Genomic DNA, 20,222 nt, shown 5'->3' with positions numbered 1-20,222 from the left:
TGGGATAATTTTTTAAAAAACATGATTTTGAACTTAAAATGTTGAAAGACAAGACACTATTGAGCTTCCTGGGAAGATGGCAGAGTAGGATTCTGAACTCACCTCACCCCACAGGTATAACTAGATAATGCATCAGTACAAATAACCCAGAAAAAAAGACCCAAAGACTGGCAGAACAAACTCCACAACTAAACGTGGAGAAAAGGATACATTGAAGAGAGTAGGAAGGGTGGAGATGCTGTAGGGACCTAAATGGATAGTGGGCTATCCATGGGATAAAGAGGTCTGTGGGTACAGAGAGGGCTGAGAAACAATATCACAATGGAGACCCTGAACAGGAAAGATGAATCCCCCATAGCACTTGGCTTTGAATATCAGAGAAGCCGGATTTCACAAGTTCTTACAACCAGCAGGACTTAAACCCTAGAACTTTCAAGAATCAGTGGCTCCACTCTGGGAAAATCTGGAGGGCATTAGGAAGCTAAGTCCCCAGCCTTAAAGAGAAAGCACAACAAACTGCCAAGAAGATACAGCTTAAAAGCAGCAGTTTCAAAAATACCTAGAGCATACAGGAGGGAAAGTTAGTTAGTAACCTCAGACTTCACTGAGAAACTTCTCCAGGGAAAATTTGCTGGTAGGTGCCATTTCCTTCCCTATCCCACAGCATAATCACATAGCCACAAGTGGGAACCAGCCAGGCACTGGCATTCACTACCTAACCTCCCTACACTGTTTGCCCTCCTCCATCCAGTGGAGGCTGCCTCAGTCCTAAAACTGGGGGTCTCCTCCCTAGAAAACCAGCACAAACCATGCCAACGTTATGTCTACTGACTTCCTGCAGAGGACAAGGGCATATTGTTAAATTGCACATCTCTGTAGGAAGATGACAGCTACAGCCCTTGTTAAAAGTTTGCCCACCCATTACTTTCAAGAGTAAGAGATGGAACTGACTATCCTAACACAGAGAAACAGTTAGGCAAAGCGAGGACATTGAGGAATATGTCCTAGATTAAAGATCGGGATAAAATCACCACAAGAGACCTAAGTGAAACAGATGTGTTATGTTTAATAGAGGACTTAAAGCAATGATTATAATGATACTCCGTGGGCTTGAGAAAAGAGTATAAGACATCAGTGAGAGGGGATCCCTGGGTGGCGCAGCGGTTTGGCGCCTGCCTTTGGCTCAGGGCGTGATCCTGGAGACCCAAGATCGAATCCCACATCAGGCTCCCAGTGCATGGAGCCTGCTTCTCCCTCTGCCTATGTCTCTGCTTCTCTCTCTCTCTCTGTGACTATCATAAATAAATTAAAAAAAAACTTAAAAAAAAAAAAGACATCAGTGAGACCCATAACAAAGAAAATAAGAAAACAATAAGAGAACAAGAATATGATAACTAAAATTAAAAATACACATGATAGAATAAATAGCAGGCTAGAGGAATCAGAGGAACAAATCAATGACCTGGGAGACAGAATAATGGAAACCAATAAAGCAAAGTAAGTGAGAGAAAAAAATATGCAAAATAAGAACAGACTTAAGAAACTTAGTGACTTCATCAAGCATAATATTTACAGTACAGAGATCTCAGAAGGAGACAAAAATGGGGCAGAAAATTTGTTTGAAGAAATAATAGCTGAAAACATCCCTAATCTGGTAAAGAATTAGATATCCAGATCCAGAGGCACAGATATCCCCCAACAAAATCAACCCGAGGAGGTCCACACTAAGACACATGCTAATCAAAAGGTAGTGATAAAGAGAAATTTTTTTTTAAGCAAGAGAAAAGACTGTTACATAGAAGGGAAATCCTATAAGGCTGTCATCTGGTTTTTTAACAAATTCATTCTATGAGGCAAGCATTACCCTGATACCAAAACCAGATAAAGACATCACAAAAAAGAGAACTATCACCCAATATCTCTGATGAACACAAAAGCAAAACTCAACAAAATACTAGCAAACCAAATCCAATAGTTTGTTAGAAACATCATTCACCACAATCAAGTGGGATTTATTCCTGCAGTGCAGTTGATGCAATATTTGCTTAATGCATGACATCAATAAGAGATATGATAAAAACCATATGATCATTTCAATAAATGCAGAAAAAGCATTTGACAAAGTATAACATCCTTGTGATTTAAAAAAAAAACCTCAACAAAGCAGTTTAATGGGAACATGCCTCAGTATAATTATATAATTAAGGCCTTATATGAAAAACCTACAGCCAACATCATACTGAACAATGAATAACTGAGAGCTTTTTCCCTAAGGTCAAGAACAAGATAAGAATATCCACTCTCATCACTTTTATTCAACATTGTACTAGAAATCCTAGCTAAAGCAATCAGATAACAAAAAGAAATAAAAGGCATCAAAATTGGTAAAGAAGAATAAATTTTCACTATTTGCAGATGACATACAGAAAATTCAAAAAACCCCACAAAAAATACTAGAACTAATAACTGAATTTAGTAAAATTGTAGGATACAAAATGTACAAAATTCTGTAGAATTTCTATACACTAATAATGAAGCAGTAGAAAGAGAAATTGAGAAAATCCCATTCACAATTACACCAAAAACATAAGATACCTAGGAATAAATTTAACCAAAGAGGTGAAAGACCTGTACTCTGAAGAGTAGAAAACATTGATGAAAGACATTGACGATGACTCACAGAAATGGAAAGACATTCCATGTTTATAGATTGGAAAAATAAATATTGTGAACATGTCTATACTACCCAAAGTATTCTACAGACTTAGGGCAATCCCTATCAAAATACCAATAGTATTTATCACAGAACTGGAACAACCCTAAAATCTGTATGGAACCACAAAAGACCTCAAAAGGCAAAACAATCTTGAAATTGAAGAGCAAAGCTGGAGGTATCACAATCCCAGACTTCAAATTCTATTACAAAGCCATAGTAATCAAAACAGTATGGTATTGGCACAAAAATAGACACGCAGCTCAGTGGAACAGAATGGAAAACACAGAAATAGGCCCCATGCTTACACAATCAATTATTCTTTGACAAAGGAGGAAACAATATGCAATAGGAAAGATATTCTCTCCAACAAATGGTGTTGGAAAAACTGGCAGCAACATGCAAAAGAATGAAATTAGACCACTTTCTCACAGCATACACAAAAATAAACTCAAAATGGATTAAAGCCCTAAATGTAGGACCTGAGACCATAAAAATCCTAAAGAGATCACAGGCTTTAATTTCTCTGACATTAGCCACAGCAAAATGTTTGTAGATGTATCTCCCGAGGCAAGGGAAATAAAAGCAAATAATAAACTGTCAGGACTACATCAAAAAGTTTCTGCACAGTGAGGGAAATAATTAATAAAACTAAAAGGCAAACTATAGGATAGGAGAAGATATTTGCAAGTGATATATCCAATAAAAGGCTAGTATTCAAAATAAATAGGGACTTCATACAAATCAATACCTAGAAAACAAATAATCCAATTTAAAAATGGGGAGAAAATATGAACAGACATTTCTCCAAAGAAGACATCAAGATGGCCAACAGAAACATGAAAAGATGCTTAACATCACTCATCATCAGGGAAATACAAATCAAAACTACACTGAGATACTACCCTCACACCTCTCAGAATGACCAAAATCAAAAACACAAGAAACAACAGGTATTGGTGAGAATGGGGAGAAAAAGGAACACTGGTACAGTGTTGGTGGGAATGCAATCTATAGCCCCTGTGGAAAACAGTATGGAGATTCCTCATAAAGTTAGAAACAAAACTACCCTAGGACGAGTAACCCCACTACCAGGTATTTACCTGAAAATTTTAAAAACACTAACTCAAAGGGCTCCATGAACCTCTATGTTTATTTCAGCATTATTTATAGAAACTTAATCACTGAAGCATTCAAGTGTCCATCAATAGATGAATGAGCATACAAGATACACACACATACACACACACACACACACACACACACCCCACAGGAATATTATTCAGCCATAAGAAAAGAACAGAATCTTTCCATTTCCAAAAACATGGATGAAGCTAGAGAGTATAATGCTAAGCATAATAACTCAGAGAATGACAAATACTGTATGATTTCACTTGTATGTAGAATTTAAGAAACAAAACAGATGAACAAAGGTGAAAAGAGAGAGTGAGAGAGAGGCAAACCAAGAAAGAGACTTTTAACTATAGAGAACAAACAGATGGGTATGAATGAGGAGGTGAGTGAGGGCATGGGTGAAATAGGTGATGGGGTTTTAAGGAGTTTACTTATCATGATGAGCATTGAATAATGTATAGAATTGTTGAATCACTATATTGTACACCTGAAATTAATATAAGACTGTATGATAATTATATTAGAATTAAAATAAAAACAATTTTGAAAAGTCAAGAGGAAGTGAACATGAGAAAGACTAATTTTGAGAATATATTTAGAACTACTGTCAAGTAAATAAAATAGTTCAAAGCACAGAACAAATACACAAATAGACACCAAGACGAAAAATACAGAAAATTTAAAAAATAGATCTAGGAATCATAATATTTGAATATTAGTTTCATAAGGGTAAAAGAAAAAAAGAAAGATAAATAATAATGAAATAGGTAGGAAAATAAAACTTAGTTGATTAAATAAAAAAATTAAGATCTGGTAAAATTTCTATACTTCAGTGAAAAATAGAGGTAAGAAGTAAGAAGACTTGTTCCCAAATGGCATCAAACTACTATGCTACCTGAAACCCTCTACCCAAATTTTCCATTAGAGAAAAATCACATTCTGTCATGTTTAACTGTTGAATTGTATGGGTCTCTTTATATAGTAGCTTAGCCTATTTAAGAGAGTTAAATAAAACAAATCTAGATTTGATTGAATTTTAGATAGAGAAAAGTAAAGGAGAGAAAGGGAAAGAAAATATGTACTCCATTTATGGTAGACGACAATGGCCATAAATTCTTTATGGTAGCTCCCCTCAAATGTGGAGTCCATTTCCTCCTCTTTAAAATTAGGCTGGCCTGTGACTTGCTTTGGCCAATAGGAGACTATGCATATGGCAGTATCTGAGGTCTGAGCTTATGAGGCCTCAGTAAGTTTTCCAGCTTTGTTTCTAGCTTTGTTTGCTCTTGCTACTGGGAATCAATCCTTCTGTAAACTATCCAGGGCTGGCCTCCTCGAGGCTTAGAGACTAGAAAGAAGTTCCATCTGTCACAGATGTTCCAGCTGAGACTTCATATACATGAATAAAGCTACCTAAGATCATCCAACCCAAGACAAGCCTTCCAAGAAAGAACACTTAACCAGTCACTAAGAGAAATAATGAATATCTGCTGTTTTAAATCACCAAGTTTTAGAGTACTTTGTTATTTAGGAAAACTTAACTAGTATTCTTAGCAATAGAAAATATGTATTATTTTATGTCAGAACATTTACAAGAATGGAATACCGTGTTGGATTATTTCCATAATTGACCATGAACAATTTCTCCCACTGTATGCCACTCTTCCTTGTGAACATTGGCTACCTTATGACTTCCTTAAAGAATGTGATGGAAAAACTACCAAGACTTTCAACTCCACATCTCTAACAAGTTTTATGGGTTTTGCTCTTGCCAGTCTGGAAAACTCATATAAGGAGCTGAAAAACCAGGGTAAGGACTCTGTTATATAGTTATAGAACAATTCAAAAAAAAAAAAAAAAAAAAAGCTTAGGCCTAAAGTAACTTGCAGGGTTAAAAACATACCTAACAAACCTGTGGATCTGGCTAAGGAAATTACCAGCCCAAATGCTAAAAATACTATTTGGCTTATACTACTGAAATGCAATAAAGTTATTGCAAGAGAAATAAACTAAAGAAAGAATGGTTCAATTTTAAAGCAGAAATTAGAAAACATCAGGAGATTCACGACAGTAACTCCAGCCCACAAAAGAAGTTCTCAAAGTAAGAAATTACTTTAAGGCAAAGATCAAAGTCATAGTACTACACTGAAATGTAGCTTCAGAGTCAAAGTCAGATCAAGAATGTGACTATAAGACTCTCTATTTAGACCTCAGAAAGACTTAAATATACTTTGTGGATCCTCCTAATCATACAAAAGAAGTTGAATAATCTTGAAGGTATTGTCCTGTAGAAGCCTGACATACTGTAAGTAAAAATAAGTCTATCTCAGAAAGAATTATGGACATAGCTTTAAGGTAAAAGAATGAATCACAGTAACATACAGAAAACAATGTTTTAGGAGAAACACCACCATGTTAGACTAAAAAGAACAGAGACATTTCAAAACGAAAAGACAGCTCAAGGTCCCGAATAATAGAGGAGCAGGAAGCAGGCTGAGTGAGCTATTCAGCGGCAAATGTGGGCCATTCTTATGGAAAAGAAATTGATGATTCAGAGAGTAGAATCTATATACCACTGCAAAATAAGAATTACTTAATTTTGGATTAGGAAATCATTCCCAGGGAGCAAAACTAGACCTCAAAGTACATACCCCATACCCCACCCTGAAACTCAGAACTGGTACCGTGTGTCTAGTTGGATTTCAGGACTGCTCTCAATTATGTGCCTTCTGTTTTCCCCCTATTTGAATAATAGAGTCTATTGCAATCATCCTATCCTTTTCTCAATACTATGTGTTAAGTATGTGTTGGAGGGATGGGGTAGGGATAACTTGCCACTTTAGATAACAGATCTCCAGACCAAGAAGAGCTGTGCCAAGACCCCACATTCAGATCTGGTGCCGTATCTAGACTTGGTACAGATGAAAAGATCCTAGACTTTAGATAAAACTAAAATGTAATGAAATTTTAGAAGGAAGGTGTGAGTACATTTTGCCTGTGGAAGAAATATTAACATATGACTAGAGGAAAGATTATCACAGACTATTTCCAAAAATGACATTCTATAATTTGTCCTACTTCATGTATATATTCTACTTCTCTCATCCAGACTGACTATTTTCCTTCTTTTGAGTCTGGGCTAGCCCCTAACCAATAAAATGTCATGGAAATTATGTTCTCAGGCTCCTGAGCTCAGATCATAAGAGGTCTGGCAGCTCCTACTTTTGTTTGACCTCTTAGATTCCAGCTGCCATTGGAAGGATGCTTGGGCTTGACTGCTAAATGATGAGTAATGCCATGAGAAAGATTCAGTCCCTAGCCATTCCACCAACCACCAGACATCTGAGGAAGCCATCTTGAATGTTCCACAGCTGAATGATGCACATCAGTGACCCAGCTGATACAACACAGAACAGAGGAATCATCCCACTGGACCCAGCCAACCCCAAAATCAAAGAGAAATAATTATTGATGTGCTAATCCTCTAAATGTTGGTGCAGCTAGTTATAAAATAATAGAAAGCTGAAACAAAAATCTACATTTGACCACAAAGAAAACCTTTAAAGCTCCCAGATAGTATAGATTTTTTGGTCTTATTTTCTGATGTTAATTCCAGAAAAAGGTAAACCGAAAATGAAAAGGTAAACTAAAAACACGTTTTTGAAACAACAACCAAAAAAAAACTTGTAACACCTATAAAATTCAATATTTGATGAAAAATGTATAGCTTGGATAGTGTTTATTGTTATTAAACAAACACAAAAGTAAATAAATTACATATAACAACTAAGGCAGATCTGAAAAGGAATTAAAAATGAAGAAAAAGAGGGAGAATAAATTAATAAAGATTAAAGTAGAAAACAGTAACAGCAAAAAGTAAAATAGAACCATTAAATAAAACCTAAAATCAGTTAGTTGAAAGCACCAGCAATATATAATCCCCTGACAAACCTGATTGAAAGGAAAGCAACAAAAAATAAAAACTTTTATAAATGAAAAATAAATGGAATAAGAGATATAGAAAAAAGAAAATAAAAGGAATCCTAAGATAGCATAATGTAAAATTCTAACCAATGTCTTTGAAAACCCATTAAAAATGGATGAATCTATATTAAAATATAAATTACCAAAGTAGATGCACCACCAATAATCTCAAAAGGAATTGGAAAAGTGGTAAAAGAACTACCATTAAAAAAAAAGGCTCCTAAATGCTTTTACAGTCAAGTTCTATATAATCTTCAAATTACGTCTCACTTATTTTAAAAAGTCCTTCTTAAATTCTGACTAGAAATGCATTACATTTGTTATATTAATTAGAAAGGATCAATATTTTTATAAAATTAAATCTTCCCATTTGACAATACTAAAATTTAGATTATAAGAAATACTGTTTACAATTCCATCTTAATAAATTCATATAACTTAAAATTAACTAATTTATCACTGAGTTAATTTCAAAACACTCTAACTGTTCTTCCTGACTGCAAAATCCAATCTCTACCCCAAAATTTTATCTTTCATAAAGCTGGCAGAGTAATCTTAATTAAAAATACCAAATGGATCACTCTTAATATTCTTCAATAAATCCCCATTTCTTACTCAAAATACAAATTATTAATGTGATCCATATATGGCCTCTATCAGGCTTACTACTACTCTTCTCCTTAATCCAAAAATCCTATCATATTCAAGCACTTGAATTCCTCTGAATAGCCTCTGTTCCCTCAAGTCTTTGTCTTTATACATCTTATTTCTAAATAGAAATACTTCCCATTTTCTAACACCATATTCTCAGTTACTACATCATAATTCTCCTTTCATATTGTATTTATTTTGGTGGAATTAGTCAGGGACATTATGCCTCAACTATGTGCTAACATACTATAGTTTTGAAATTAATATGTTTTGTCAATTACATCTCAATTTTTTAAAATAAATTCCTTAGAAAACTTAGATTTTAAAAATTCAATATTTTTTATCAAGTCTGCACCTTCTATATTATGATATGTTCAACTATAATTTATTCAAGTACATATAGAATGCAATTATAGTTTATATTTGTATTAAAGACTTCATATCCTTAATACTTAAAAGGTAAGTAGTAAGTAGTTTTAACAAAAAGACTTCTTGGCATTGCACATAGAAAAAACTAAGTGAATTTTCTGTAAATTTTAAAAGTTGATGATCCTTGAAAAGAAACAATAAATGGGGAGTTCACATTTGAATTTATGCTGTTAGTCATTTTAGCCTCACCAAAAAATAGAGAGGATCCCTGGGCTATCCAATCCAACCAGAATGCATCTTATAACTCTTCAAATCTGGTCAAGTTACTTAATATCTCTGAGTTTCCTCTTCTAAAAATGGAATACAGTAGTCTCCCCTCATCCTTGGTTTTGCTTTCTGCAATTTCAGTTACCTATGCTCAACCACAGTCTGAAAGCAGTTGACTAATAGTCAGAAGATGAATAGTAAGTAGCTGAATGCTACAGCAAAATGCCTACCTCACTTTATCTCATTATGTATGCATTTATCATCTCACATCATCATAAGAAGATGGAGGAGTACAGTACAATAAGATTTTCAGAGAAATCACATTCATATAACTTTTATTGCAGTATATTATTATAATTGTTCTTTTATTATTGTTATTCTTAAATAAAAGTAACTTACTGTATTAACTTGTTACTAAATTTATCATAAATATTAAACTTTATCATCGGTATATATATATATATATATATATATATATATATATATATATATGAAAAAGCACAGAATATACAGGGTTTGGAACTACCCACAGTTTCAGGGATCTCCTGAGGGCCTTGGAATGTATCCCTATGGATAAGGGATACAATAAGTTACTAGAATAGAGTCTGCCCAACACCTTGATTGCATTTAGTGAGCACAGGACATGGCTAAGCCAGCACAGCCTCCTAACACACTCAAACTGTGAGACAATACAAGTTGTTTTAAAAACTGAAAAATTTATGGTAACTTGTTATGCAGAAATTGAAAACTAATACCATAAAGTGGAATATTTTATTTTATATTCAAAATCTCAAGTGTAGTACTTTCATTTTCTTCACTAATTTGTTACCTGACCCTTAAACCACTCAGGTTCACATTTGTGGGATACTTACCCCAGCCACTCACTGAAATGAGTAGTATAATGCTCTGGTGGTTACTTTAAAAAGTAAACTTATAGCAAAAAAAAAAAAAGTATTCCAAAGCCAAGAAGAAATAAAGTTTACTTACCTTTCATTGCATCACATAAAAAAGAGTGGGCTCTATAGTTCACAATTACTGAAACGCTTTTTCTTATTTGATTCTTATACCTCTTCTACCTTTCTGAGATAGAAAAGATACTGTTTTGCCCATTTTAGTGATAGAAAATATAAAGCTCAAGTAAGTTAAAGGGACTTGTCCATAGTCACAGAACTTCGTAAGATCCTGTTATGACTCCCAATATGTTCTTTCCTCCATGATATTTCCTGTTGTTGAGTAAACTATGGTAAGTTTCATAATCTTGACAGTAAACATGTTTGTATTTACCATATTATTTTCTGAAACTTACTGAGAAAAGTCAACCAACAAAAAAGAAGTATCTTAGAAATAACTTTAATAAAAAAAACTTTAATACATACATACACACAAATATACATGCATACAGACACACATCCCTATTTCACATGCATACTAATGTTTACACATATAATTATCACAGCATATACTAAATTAAACTTATATCCATAGAGAGAATGTGTGTTACCTGGACTTGAGTCAAATCTCCTTTTATTTTAAGCTCTTTGACTACAGACTTCTTCCTGTTATTAAAAAGGGTTTTAAATGCATCATGATATTTTAAATTGCATGACTACTTTGCTTTCTTGAAAAGTACTTAAACCATTTTTAAATAACATTTCTCCAAAAAATTCATATTTTTAAGAATCATAAATCCATATAAATGATAAATAATTGAATAACATTTCTTAAACTAATTTTTCATTGGTATGATTAAAATATGGGAGTGAGATAAAGCAAGGAGTCTCAAAGTACATTGATCATTTTTTCCTCTCTGGTCATCTTAAGTTTTCATTTAAATTCCAGTTAGTTAATGTACAATGTAATATTAGTTTCAGGAGTATAATACAGTAATTCAACACTTCCATACATCATCCAGTGCTCATCACAGTGCACTCCTTAATTCCTATCACCTATTTAACCCAACCCTCCCCCCACCTCCCCTCTGGTAACCATCAGTTTGTTCTCTATAGTTAAATGTCTGTTTCTTCGTTTGCCAACAACACAAGAAACAACAGGTGTTGGCAAGGGTATGGAGAAAGGGGAATTCTCTTACGCTATTGGTAGAAATGCAAACTGATGCAGCCACTCTGGAAAACAGTATGGAGGTTCCTCAAAAAGTTAAAAATACAACAATTGCTACAATTCAGCAATTTCACTGCTAGATATTGCCTAAAGAATACAAAAATACTAATTCAAACTGATACATTGTTTGTAGCAGCATTATCTACAAATGGCTAAATTATGGAAACAGCCCAAGTGTCCATTGACTGATGAATGGATAAAGAAGATGTGATGTGTTTGTATATACATATATACAAGTGCACTTGTAATGAGTACTGGGTGTTGTATGGAAGTGTTGAATCACTGTATTGTACTCCTGAAACTAATATTACATTATATATTAACTAACTAGAATTTAAATAAAAACCCAAGATGACCAGAGAGGAAAAAATGATCAATGTACTTTGAAAATCCTTACTTTATCTCACTTCCACACTTTAATCGTATCAATGAGAAATTAGCTTGAGAAATATTATTCAACATTTACACACACACACACACACACACACACACACACACTGGAATATGCACTGGAATATTACTCAGCCATTTTTTAAAGATTTTATTTACTTATTGATGATAGACAGATAGAGGCAGAGACATAGGCAGAGGGAGGCTCCAATGCAGGCAGCCCAATGTGGGACTCGATCTTGAGACTCTGGGATCACACCCTTAGCCAAAGGCAGACACTCAATGGCTGAGCCACCCAGGTGTCCCTACTCAGCCATTAAAAAAAAATGAAATCTTACCGTTTGTAACAATGTGGATGGAGCTAGAGAATATTACACTAAGTGAAATAAGTCAGAGAAAGACAAATACCGTAAGATTGTACTCATATGTGGAATTTAAGAAACAAAACAAATAAGCAAAAGGAAAAAAATAGTGGTCATCTTTCTTTTTCTGAGACAAAGGACAAGGCTGTTTGTCCACTGAATTTCTTTTCAGAATGTGTGAAACTCTATAAAGATTGAATTCACATTCTTTTTAAAATTATATATTAGGGTTTGACTAAAATAAATTCAAAATGCAAAAAAATATTTTATATTTCTAGAGAAAATGTTCACTTAATATGACCACGTTACAATAATCCACATGGATAAAAATAATTGATTTTATAAAATAAGTATAATCAAGAAGTATAGTAAAAAAAAAAAAAAAAAAAAAAAAGAACCCAGACTGAGGAGTTAATTTGCAAACCACAAACCATTAGCCAAACCATCAAGGAAACAATGTAAATCCTTTTGTTCCTAAAATGATTTTCAGATGTAATTGTTTACTTGTTCCTGAATACCTTATGCTTCATTCTCTTCTTCTAATTCACCTTTAGTTCTTTGTTCTTCCCTTCTTAGCCCTCATCCATCATCATATCCCAGTCAGCTTATAAAAATATGTTTAATGTAGTATTATATTTTTTAGAAAATGTTAATAAGTTATATTTAGGTGACCTCAAATTGTATAAAAAGAAAATACACATTAATAAGGAAAAATATTAACATGTAGCTTTATGTCTTACTCTTCTGAATTTTCAGGTTTTCCTTTGTCTTTTTTCTTCTCAGTTTTTATAGTTTTCTTTGTCTGATCATATGTAGACTTTGTCTTCTGTGTAATTTTATAGAAGCCAAAAATAAATAGTTAATGAGATAATAAATTAGAGGGAAATAAAACATAATATACATTACAAGGTTTTTAATTTTACTACACTTGATGTTTCAAGGAAACATTTCACTACACTTGATGTTTCAAGGAAAGTTATCTAAACAGAAGCAAAAGAAAATTAAAGATACAGTCAGAATGTTTCTTATCATGATCAACTGAATATAAATTGTATATAAGCTAATACATATCAAAAAAATTAAATTCCCCTGACAAATCACAGCCAGTTCTATAATATAACTTATGCCTTCCTAAAAATCATCTCACTATGAAAATCATGCACTAAACACTTCAGGACATAGGTGAAAAATGAAGTGAAGTGCTCAGCATCCAAAAAACATGGCCAATGGTACATTTTTTAAAAAGAGAAACATAAAAAACAGTTCTGTTTTACACAGTTAAATGATTTAAGAAACACATAGTATGATAAATATAGCTAGCTCTTTATCTTGAGGAAGACTTGAAGCTTATTTGTGCAAATGAGCACTAAATAGGTTGCAACTTGTTATTGGGCAGTTTTGGTAGAAGGGTTATCTGAAATTGGATGAAAAACTGTAACAGATTGTGGACTGGTGTGGTACACTACAAACATGGTGATTCAAGATAGGGTATATAGTCAATTTTACCTAGTACTCTTTGCAGATGAAATTGTACATAAACACATGAAAAAATTCATATTATGTTTAAATTGTATTGGAATAAATTTGCATTTCAAAGCAAATATAGCAGAACTAACTATATATTTTAAAGTATTCTTGAACTACTATGTAGTACCAGATTATTTTATACAAGAAATTGAGAAAAAACTTAGCAATTAGATTATTGAAACTTTTGGATGGCCTTATTAAGAGACCTATTAAGGCATGCATTAGGTGTTTATTTCCTGTTTTAGAACACAACTCCCAACAGACACAAATTCACTAGTGGCAGTTCTCATGAGTTAAACAAAAAGTTTATTTTATTTCTTCATAAAATATGAAAAATAAGTATAATAATGAATTTTTAATGAAAATTGTTAAGGTCCCCAAATAACTTTCTAGTTTCAATATGAGTTTTGGGATATATTCCCTATACAGAATACCCTAATATACATTGGAAAAGCCTAATATATACTGACAATCAAAAAATACTTTAAAAATGAAAAGGAAAAAGCCTAAAAATAGTGAAGAGGCCATCAGTGAATTGTGAAAAAACTTTAAGTGACAAATATGCTTGTAATTGCAGTACATGATGGAGGAAAGGAAAGAAAGTAAATATTTGAAGAAATAACAGCCAAATTTCATTTTCAAACTTGACAAAACCTTATACCCACAAATCCACAAAAAAATAAGGAAGACTACCTCCAAGACATATAATAAAATTATTAAAAGCAGTAATATGGATAAAAATCTTAGAAGACAGAGGAGGAGAGTAGATTATATACAAGGATAAAATGGACAGCAGATTTCTTTTTAGAAACAAAGCAAGTCAGAAGACAAAAGAGAAACATCTTTAAATACTAGAAGAAAAAGAGACAGTCAAACCTAGATTTCTCTATCCAGAGAAAATATCTTTCAAAACTGAAGGAAAAAAATTTTTTTCAGAAGTCAAAGATTTGAAAAAATACATCAGCTGCAGACCTGAACATAAAAAAATTATGAAGAATCCTTCAAGCACAAGGAAAAATGATACTAGATAGAAATAAGAAAATATACAAACTTAAGACCAACAGAAATGATAATTAAATGAGAAAATATAAAGACTTTTTCTTATTATATAAAAGGTAATAGTTTACAGCTAAAATAATGAAAATGTGTTGTCCCATTTATATCATAGGTTGTAAGATGTATGAAAATGATAGCACAAAGGCTGGAAAAGGACAAATAAAAGTACATTATCTTAAGGCTCTTAGTGATTGCATTTTTTTAAGATTTTATTTATTTATTTATTTTACACAGAGATAGTGTGAGCAGGGCCAGAGGCAGAGGGAGAGACAATCTCAAGCAAACTTTATCTCAGTACAGAGCCCAAGGTGGGGCTGGATCTCACAACCCTGAGATCATGACCTCAGTGGAAATCAAAAGTTGGACACTTAACCTACTGAGCCACCCCGGTTCTTAAGTGATTTCATATTACTTGAATATAAACTGTAATAATTTAAAACAATACTGTAAGCACTTTACTGTAAAGCAACCAATAAAGCAACCAATTGAGCAGCAAATACAAAAGTATAAAGATTTTGTTACCTGGAAGTGGGGTACTTTTGTAACATACAACTTAAAATGCAGAATTGGCTTCAGAATTGTACAGTAGGCAGAAGCTGAAAGAATTTTATGGAGTATGAAAAAAACTTAGCAAATTATGAAAAGAAGAAAAATACTTTAACCTAGAGAGAGGCAGGCACAGGCATGCTGGCTGACCACAGAACCAAGAAATTCCCCTTAAAATCAGGAACAAATGAAAAATACATACTCTCATCATGTCTATTCAGTATCATTCCAGAGGTCTTTACTAGTGCAACAGGCAGGAAAAAGAAATAGCATCACAAATTGGAAAGCAAGAAAATTTAGGCTATTATAATTCATACATACTTTGACTTTGCAAGTAGGAAATAAAAAGATAATCATTATGACAGTATAGACAGGTTTGTGGGTGCAAAATTAAATACACAAAAATTTATTACAATTCTCAATGATAGTTTTAAAATATCTTTTAAAAGACAGCAATTAAAATAACAAAGAAATATCAAAGATTAACAAAATGAATTTTATGAAGGTTATCATAGACAATGTAAGGATTAAAGAAAATCGTCAAAAATGGAAGCAATTAATATTTATAAACAAATAGGTGTATCATGATATCCTAGATGTAAATCTCTATCATTTGGTGTACAGATTCAGCACAATTGCATAATTTGACAAATTAACTCTAAGATTTATAAGCAAATGGAAAGACCAAAAGTAAATAAATTCTTATAAATTGCAAGGTGGGTTGACTTGCCTTATAAAATATCAAGACCTGTTATAAATCTCTAGTCATTAAGGACCTCAGGCATTAGCTTAGGACTAGACAAGGCTAATGGGACAGAACAGAAAGCAGAAACAAATCTTTAAGCAGTGAGATTTTCTAGAAACAGCATACCAAAATATACACGCCTAGGAGATCCTATTTAGGAAGCTATTATAGAGAGCCAGGTGTTAGCCAAAATGAAATAAATAAGGAAACAGTAAACCATAGGCCAAATGTGCCTTGTGGCCTTTTTTGTAAATAAAGTTTTATTGCAACATAGCCATGCTCATTTATTTATGACTATTTTCATACTATGGAAGGGGACTTAAGATGCAACATAGGCTGTATGGCCTACAAAAACTAAAATACTTATCAACTGATATCTGGAGTAACAAAATAGATAATTTAAGTAATCAGGGAAAAACTATTAAGTACAGTAGACACCAGATATTTGTGCCCAGTATTTCTTCTTCCCTTTTGTTAAGAAACAACACCACATTCTAGGACGGTTCTGCACCTCCCTCATCTCAAACTGTCCTGGTAACATTTGACCTAATAAGCAAAGTCAATAAGATCCAATCACCTAAAAATTGACTACTATGGAAAGGAAGAGGTTAGAGCCAAGTATTTCCAGAGTCAGTATCCAAAGGGATGGAGGGGAAATACCCATAAGCTCTCACTCTAAAAATTCTCTGAAAAGATAGAAGCAGTAGCTGTCTCTAAACTTCTATTATTTTTGATTCTAAGAGCTTTCCTGGTTCTATCCCTCACCAAACATATTGTTCACTTTTCTTTCAATTCTTTGAATTATCTTAATATCCACCCAATAAATGTTTTGCTTTAGGTAGAGTCAGTTTCTTCTGCTTGCAAAAAGAGTAAATAAAACCTTTATGTGACATCTAGGAAACTACTGATTAAGATTTGGCACACAAGGATAGGAATCAAATGTAGCTTTTATGAAAATTGAGTGAATACACCTAAATAGACAATATTCCAAAGAAGACACACAGATGGCCAGAAGACACATGAAAAGATGCTTACCATCATTCATCATCAGGCAAATGCAAATCAAAACCACAATGAGATATCATCTCACACAGGTCAGAATGGCTAAAATCAAAAACACAATAACAAGTGCTGGTGAGGCGTTTGAAAGGTGACCAGGATTGACTGGTATAGAGCCCAGAGAGTATTGCCCTACTCCTAGAGAAAAGGGAGGCAAATAACCCAGGGACAGATGGTGTGGAAACAGCAATCTGAAGAATGCCTGGGGGCAGCATTCCCAGCAATGCCTCTCTAGGGATAAAGGAGCTGGCCAGCACCATTTCTTTCCCCCAACCCTCAGCATAAATATGGAACCACCTGAGGTAAGTAGCACTACACCAACACCAGCTGCCTAACCTGTTTACACCAAATACTACACCCCTGTGTTACGGCACTACTGCCCTTCTCCATCAAGCTTGCCTCAGTCTCCGCAGAGCTGGCCTCTCCCCGAGAAGACCAGCAGAAACCCCTTCTCCCAATCAGAGAGTTTCTCAGGGCTTCAGTTCTACCAGAAGTAGTATCAGCTCTCAAATAACAAGCAGACCAGAGCATGCCTCATTAAAAGTCACCACATTAGAACCATATGATACTCTCAATAGATGTAGAGAAAGCATGTGAAAAAATGCAGCATGCATTCTTGATCAAAACTCTTCAGAATGTAGGGACAGAGAGGACTTTCCTCAATATCTTAAAAGCCATCTATGAAAAGCCCACAGCAAATATCATTCTCAATGGGTAAAAACTGAGAGCCTTTCCCCTAAGATCAGGAACATGACAGGGATGTCCACTCTCACCACAGTTGTTCAACATAGTACTAGAAGTCCCAGCCTCAGCAATAAGACAACAAAAAGAAATAAGAGATGGAAAAACATTCCATGCTCATGGACTGGAAGAATAAATATTGTAAAAATATCTATGCTACCCAGGGCAATTTACATGTTCAATGCAATCCCTATCAAAATAGGGGGAAAATTAGAGAGGGAGACAAACCATGAGAGACTCCTAACTCTAGGAAACAAACAAAGGGTGGCAGAAGGAGAGGTGAGGGGGGGTTGGGGTAAGTGGGTGAAAGGCACTGAGGGCACTTGATGGGATGAGCACTGGGTGTTATGCTATATATTGGCAAATCGAACTTCAATAAAAACAAATTAAAAAATAAGAAAAAGAAATAAATAAAAGTCACCACATTCTGGTCAAGGACCAAACACTGATGACTGCAGGTGAGGAGAGCCTCTTCAGATGACTGGCCTGAAGGATAGAGCAGCCAAAATAGAGCAGAAAACACATGCAGCACACACCAGAGACACTTCCTTGAAATGCCAGGCCCTGGACACTATATGACCTCTTCCTCATAAAGCCATTATCTCTCAGGAGCAGGAAATATAACTGGCTTTTCTAACACAGAGAAGAAGGCAGAGACTTAGAGAAAATGCCAAGATGGAGGAATTCATCCCAAATGAAAGAACAAGATAAGGTCATGGCCAGAGATCTAAGCAAAACAGATATATATAACACACCTGATGGAGAATTTAGAGCAACAAGCATAAAGATACTATGCCTGAGAAAAGCCAGAAGACTTCAGGGAGGCCCTTACCACAGAGATAAGAGTCAAAAAGAAATCAATCAGAAATGAAAAATGAAATAACCAAGATTGGAAACAGATTGGATTTAATGAAGCAGAAGAACAAATAAGTGGTATAGAAGATAGGAGCTCTGGGTGGTTCAGTCAGTTAAGCATCTGTGTTTGGCTCTGGTCATGATCCCAGGTTCCTGGGATCAAGTCCCACATCAGGCTCCCCGCTTGACAGGGAGTCTGCTTCTCCCTCTCCCTTGCCACTCCCCCTGCTTGTGCTCTCTCTCCTTCTTTCTCTCTCTCTCTCTCTAAATAAATAAATAAATAAAATATTTTTTAAAAGTGATATAGAAGATAAAATAATGGAAAATAATGAAGCTAAACAAAAGAGAAGAATTATGTGGAACATGAGAACAGACTTAAGGAATTTATTGACTCCATAAAACATAATAACATTCATATTATGGGAGTCTCAGAAGAAGAGGAGAGAGAAAAGGAGACAGAAAATTTATTTGAGGAAATCATATATGAAAATATCTCTAATCTAGGGAAGGAAACAGATCCAGATCCGTGAGGCACAAAGAATTCCCATCAAAATCAACAAAAGCAGGCCAATAACGCCAAGACTTATTGTAATTTACTTTGTAAAATATAAGGATAAAGAAAAACAATCTTTAAAAATCAGCAAGACAAAAGAAGTCTCTAACTTACAAGGGAAAACCCATAGGCTAGAAGGAGATTTAAAAAAAAAAATTGGCAAGAAGGGAGTGGCATGATATATACTAAGTGCTGAAAGGGAAAAATCTGCAGCCAAAATATTCCATCCAGCAAGGCTATCATTCAGAATAGGAGAGATAAAGAGTTTCCCAGAAAAACAAAACCCAAAGGAGTTCATGACCACTAAACCAGTCCTGCAAGAAATATTAAAAGGGACTCTTTGAGTGGAAAAATCTCCAGAAACACCAACTTTGCAGGTAATACAATGGCACTAAACTCATAACCATAAGATAATATTATGAAAAACTGTATGTCAACAAACCTGGAAGAAATAGATAAATTGCTAGAAACATATAAACTACCAAAATTGAAACAAGAATAAATATAAAATTGAGCAAACCAATGACCAGCCAAGAAATTGAATCAGTAATTAAAAAATAATAAATAAATAAATAAATAAATAAATAAATAAATAAATAAATAAAACTCCGAAGAAATAAAAGTCCAGGGCCAGATGGCTTCAAAGGCAAATTCTACCAAACATTTAAAGAAGAATTAATACCTATTCTTTCCAAACTATTCAAAAAAATAGAAAAGGACGGAAAACTTCCAAATTCATTCTATGAGTCCAGCATTACCCTGATACCAAAACCTAATAAAGACTCCAGTAACAAAGAAAACTACAGGCCAATATCCTAGATGAACAAGAATGCAAAAATTCTCAATAAAATCCTAACAAGCTGAATCCAACAGCACATTAAAAAAGACCATTCAACACCATCAAGTGGGATTTATTCCTGAGTTGCAAGGATGGTTCAATATTCACAAATTAGTCAATGTGATACACCACATTAACAAAAGAAAAGATAAACCATATGATCCTTTCAATAAATGAGGAAAAAGCATTTTGGAAAGTACAACATCTGTTCATGATAAAAACCATCAACAAAGTAAGGATAGAAAAAAAAAAAAGGTAGGGATAGAGGAAACACAAGTCAACCTCAACATCATAAAGGCCATACACAAAAAACCCAC

The 20,222-nt window shown here is 33.9% G+C and overlaps 1 protein-coding gene across 13 annotated transcripts in view; it reads right to left on the bottom strand.

Annotated features, from left to right (window-relative positions):
- Window positions 1-20,222, bottom strand: part of CCDC7 (coiled-coil domain containing 7) — a 391,847-nt gene that overhangs the window by 291,921 nt on the left and 79,704 nt on the right. For 12 of the 13 annotated variants that reach the window (XR_012030726.1, XR_012030727.1, XR_012030728.1 and 9 more), the window contains exons 13-14: window positions 12,726-12,811; window positions 10,617-10,671 (exon numbers count right to left, since the gene is read on the bottom strand). The exons of the other annotated variant lie outside the window; for it this stretch is intronic. Coding sequence is in view for 7 of the 12 variants with exons in the window: in XM_072825155.1 (XP_072681256.1) it covers window positions 10,617-10,671; window positions 12,726-12,811 (141 nt within the window). In the remaining 5 variants the exon portion in view is untranslated. The remainder of the gene's footprint in view (window positions 1-10,616; window positions 10,672-12,725; window positions 12,812-20,222) is intronic. 13 annotated transcript variants of the gene reach the window in all.

This window comes from Canis lupus, chromosome 5, assembly GCF_048164855.1.
Source record: "Canis lupus baileyi chromosome 5, mCanLup2.hap1, whole genome shotgun sequence".
Taxonomy (NCBI): Eukaryota; Metazoa; Chordata; class Mammalia; order Carnivora; family Canidae; genus Canis; species Canis lupus.
Note: the sequence above shows the minus strand (reverse complement) of the source record. Positions and strands in the feature narration are given on the sequence as shown.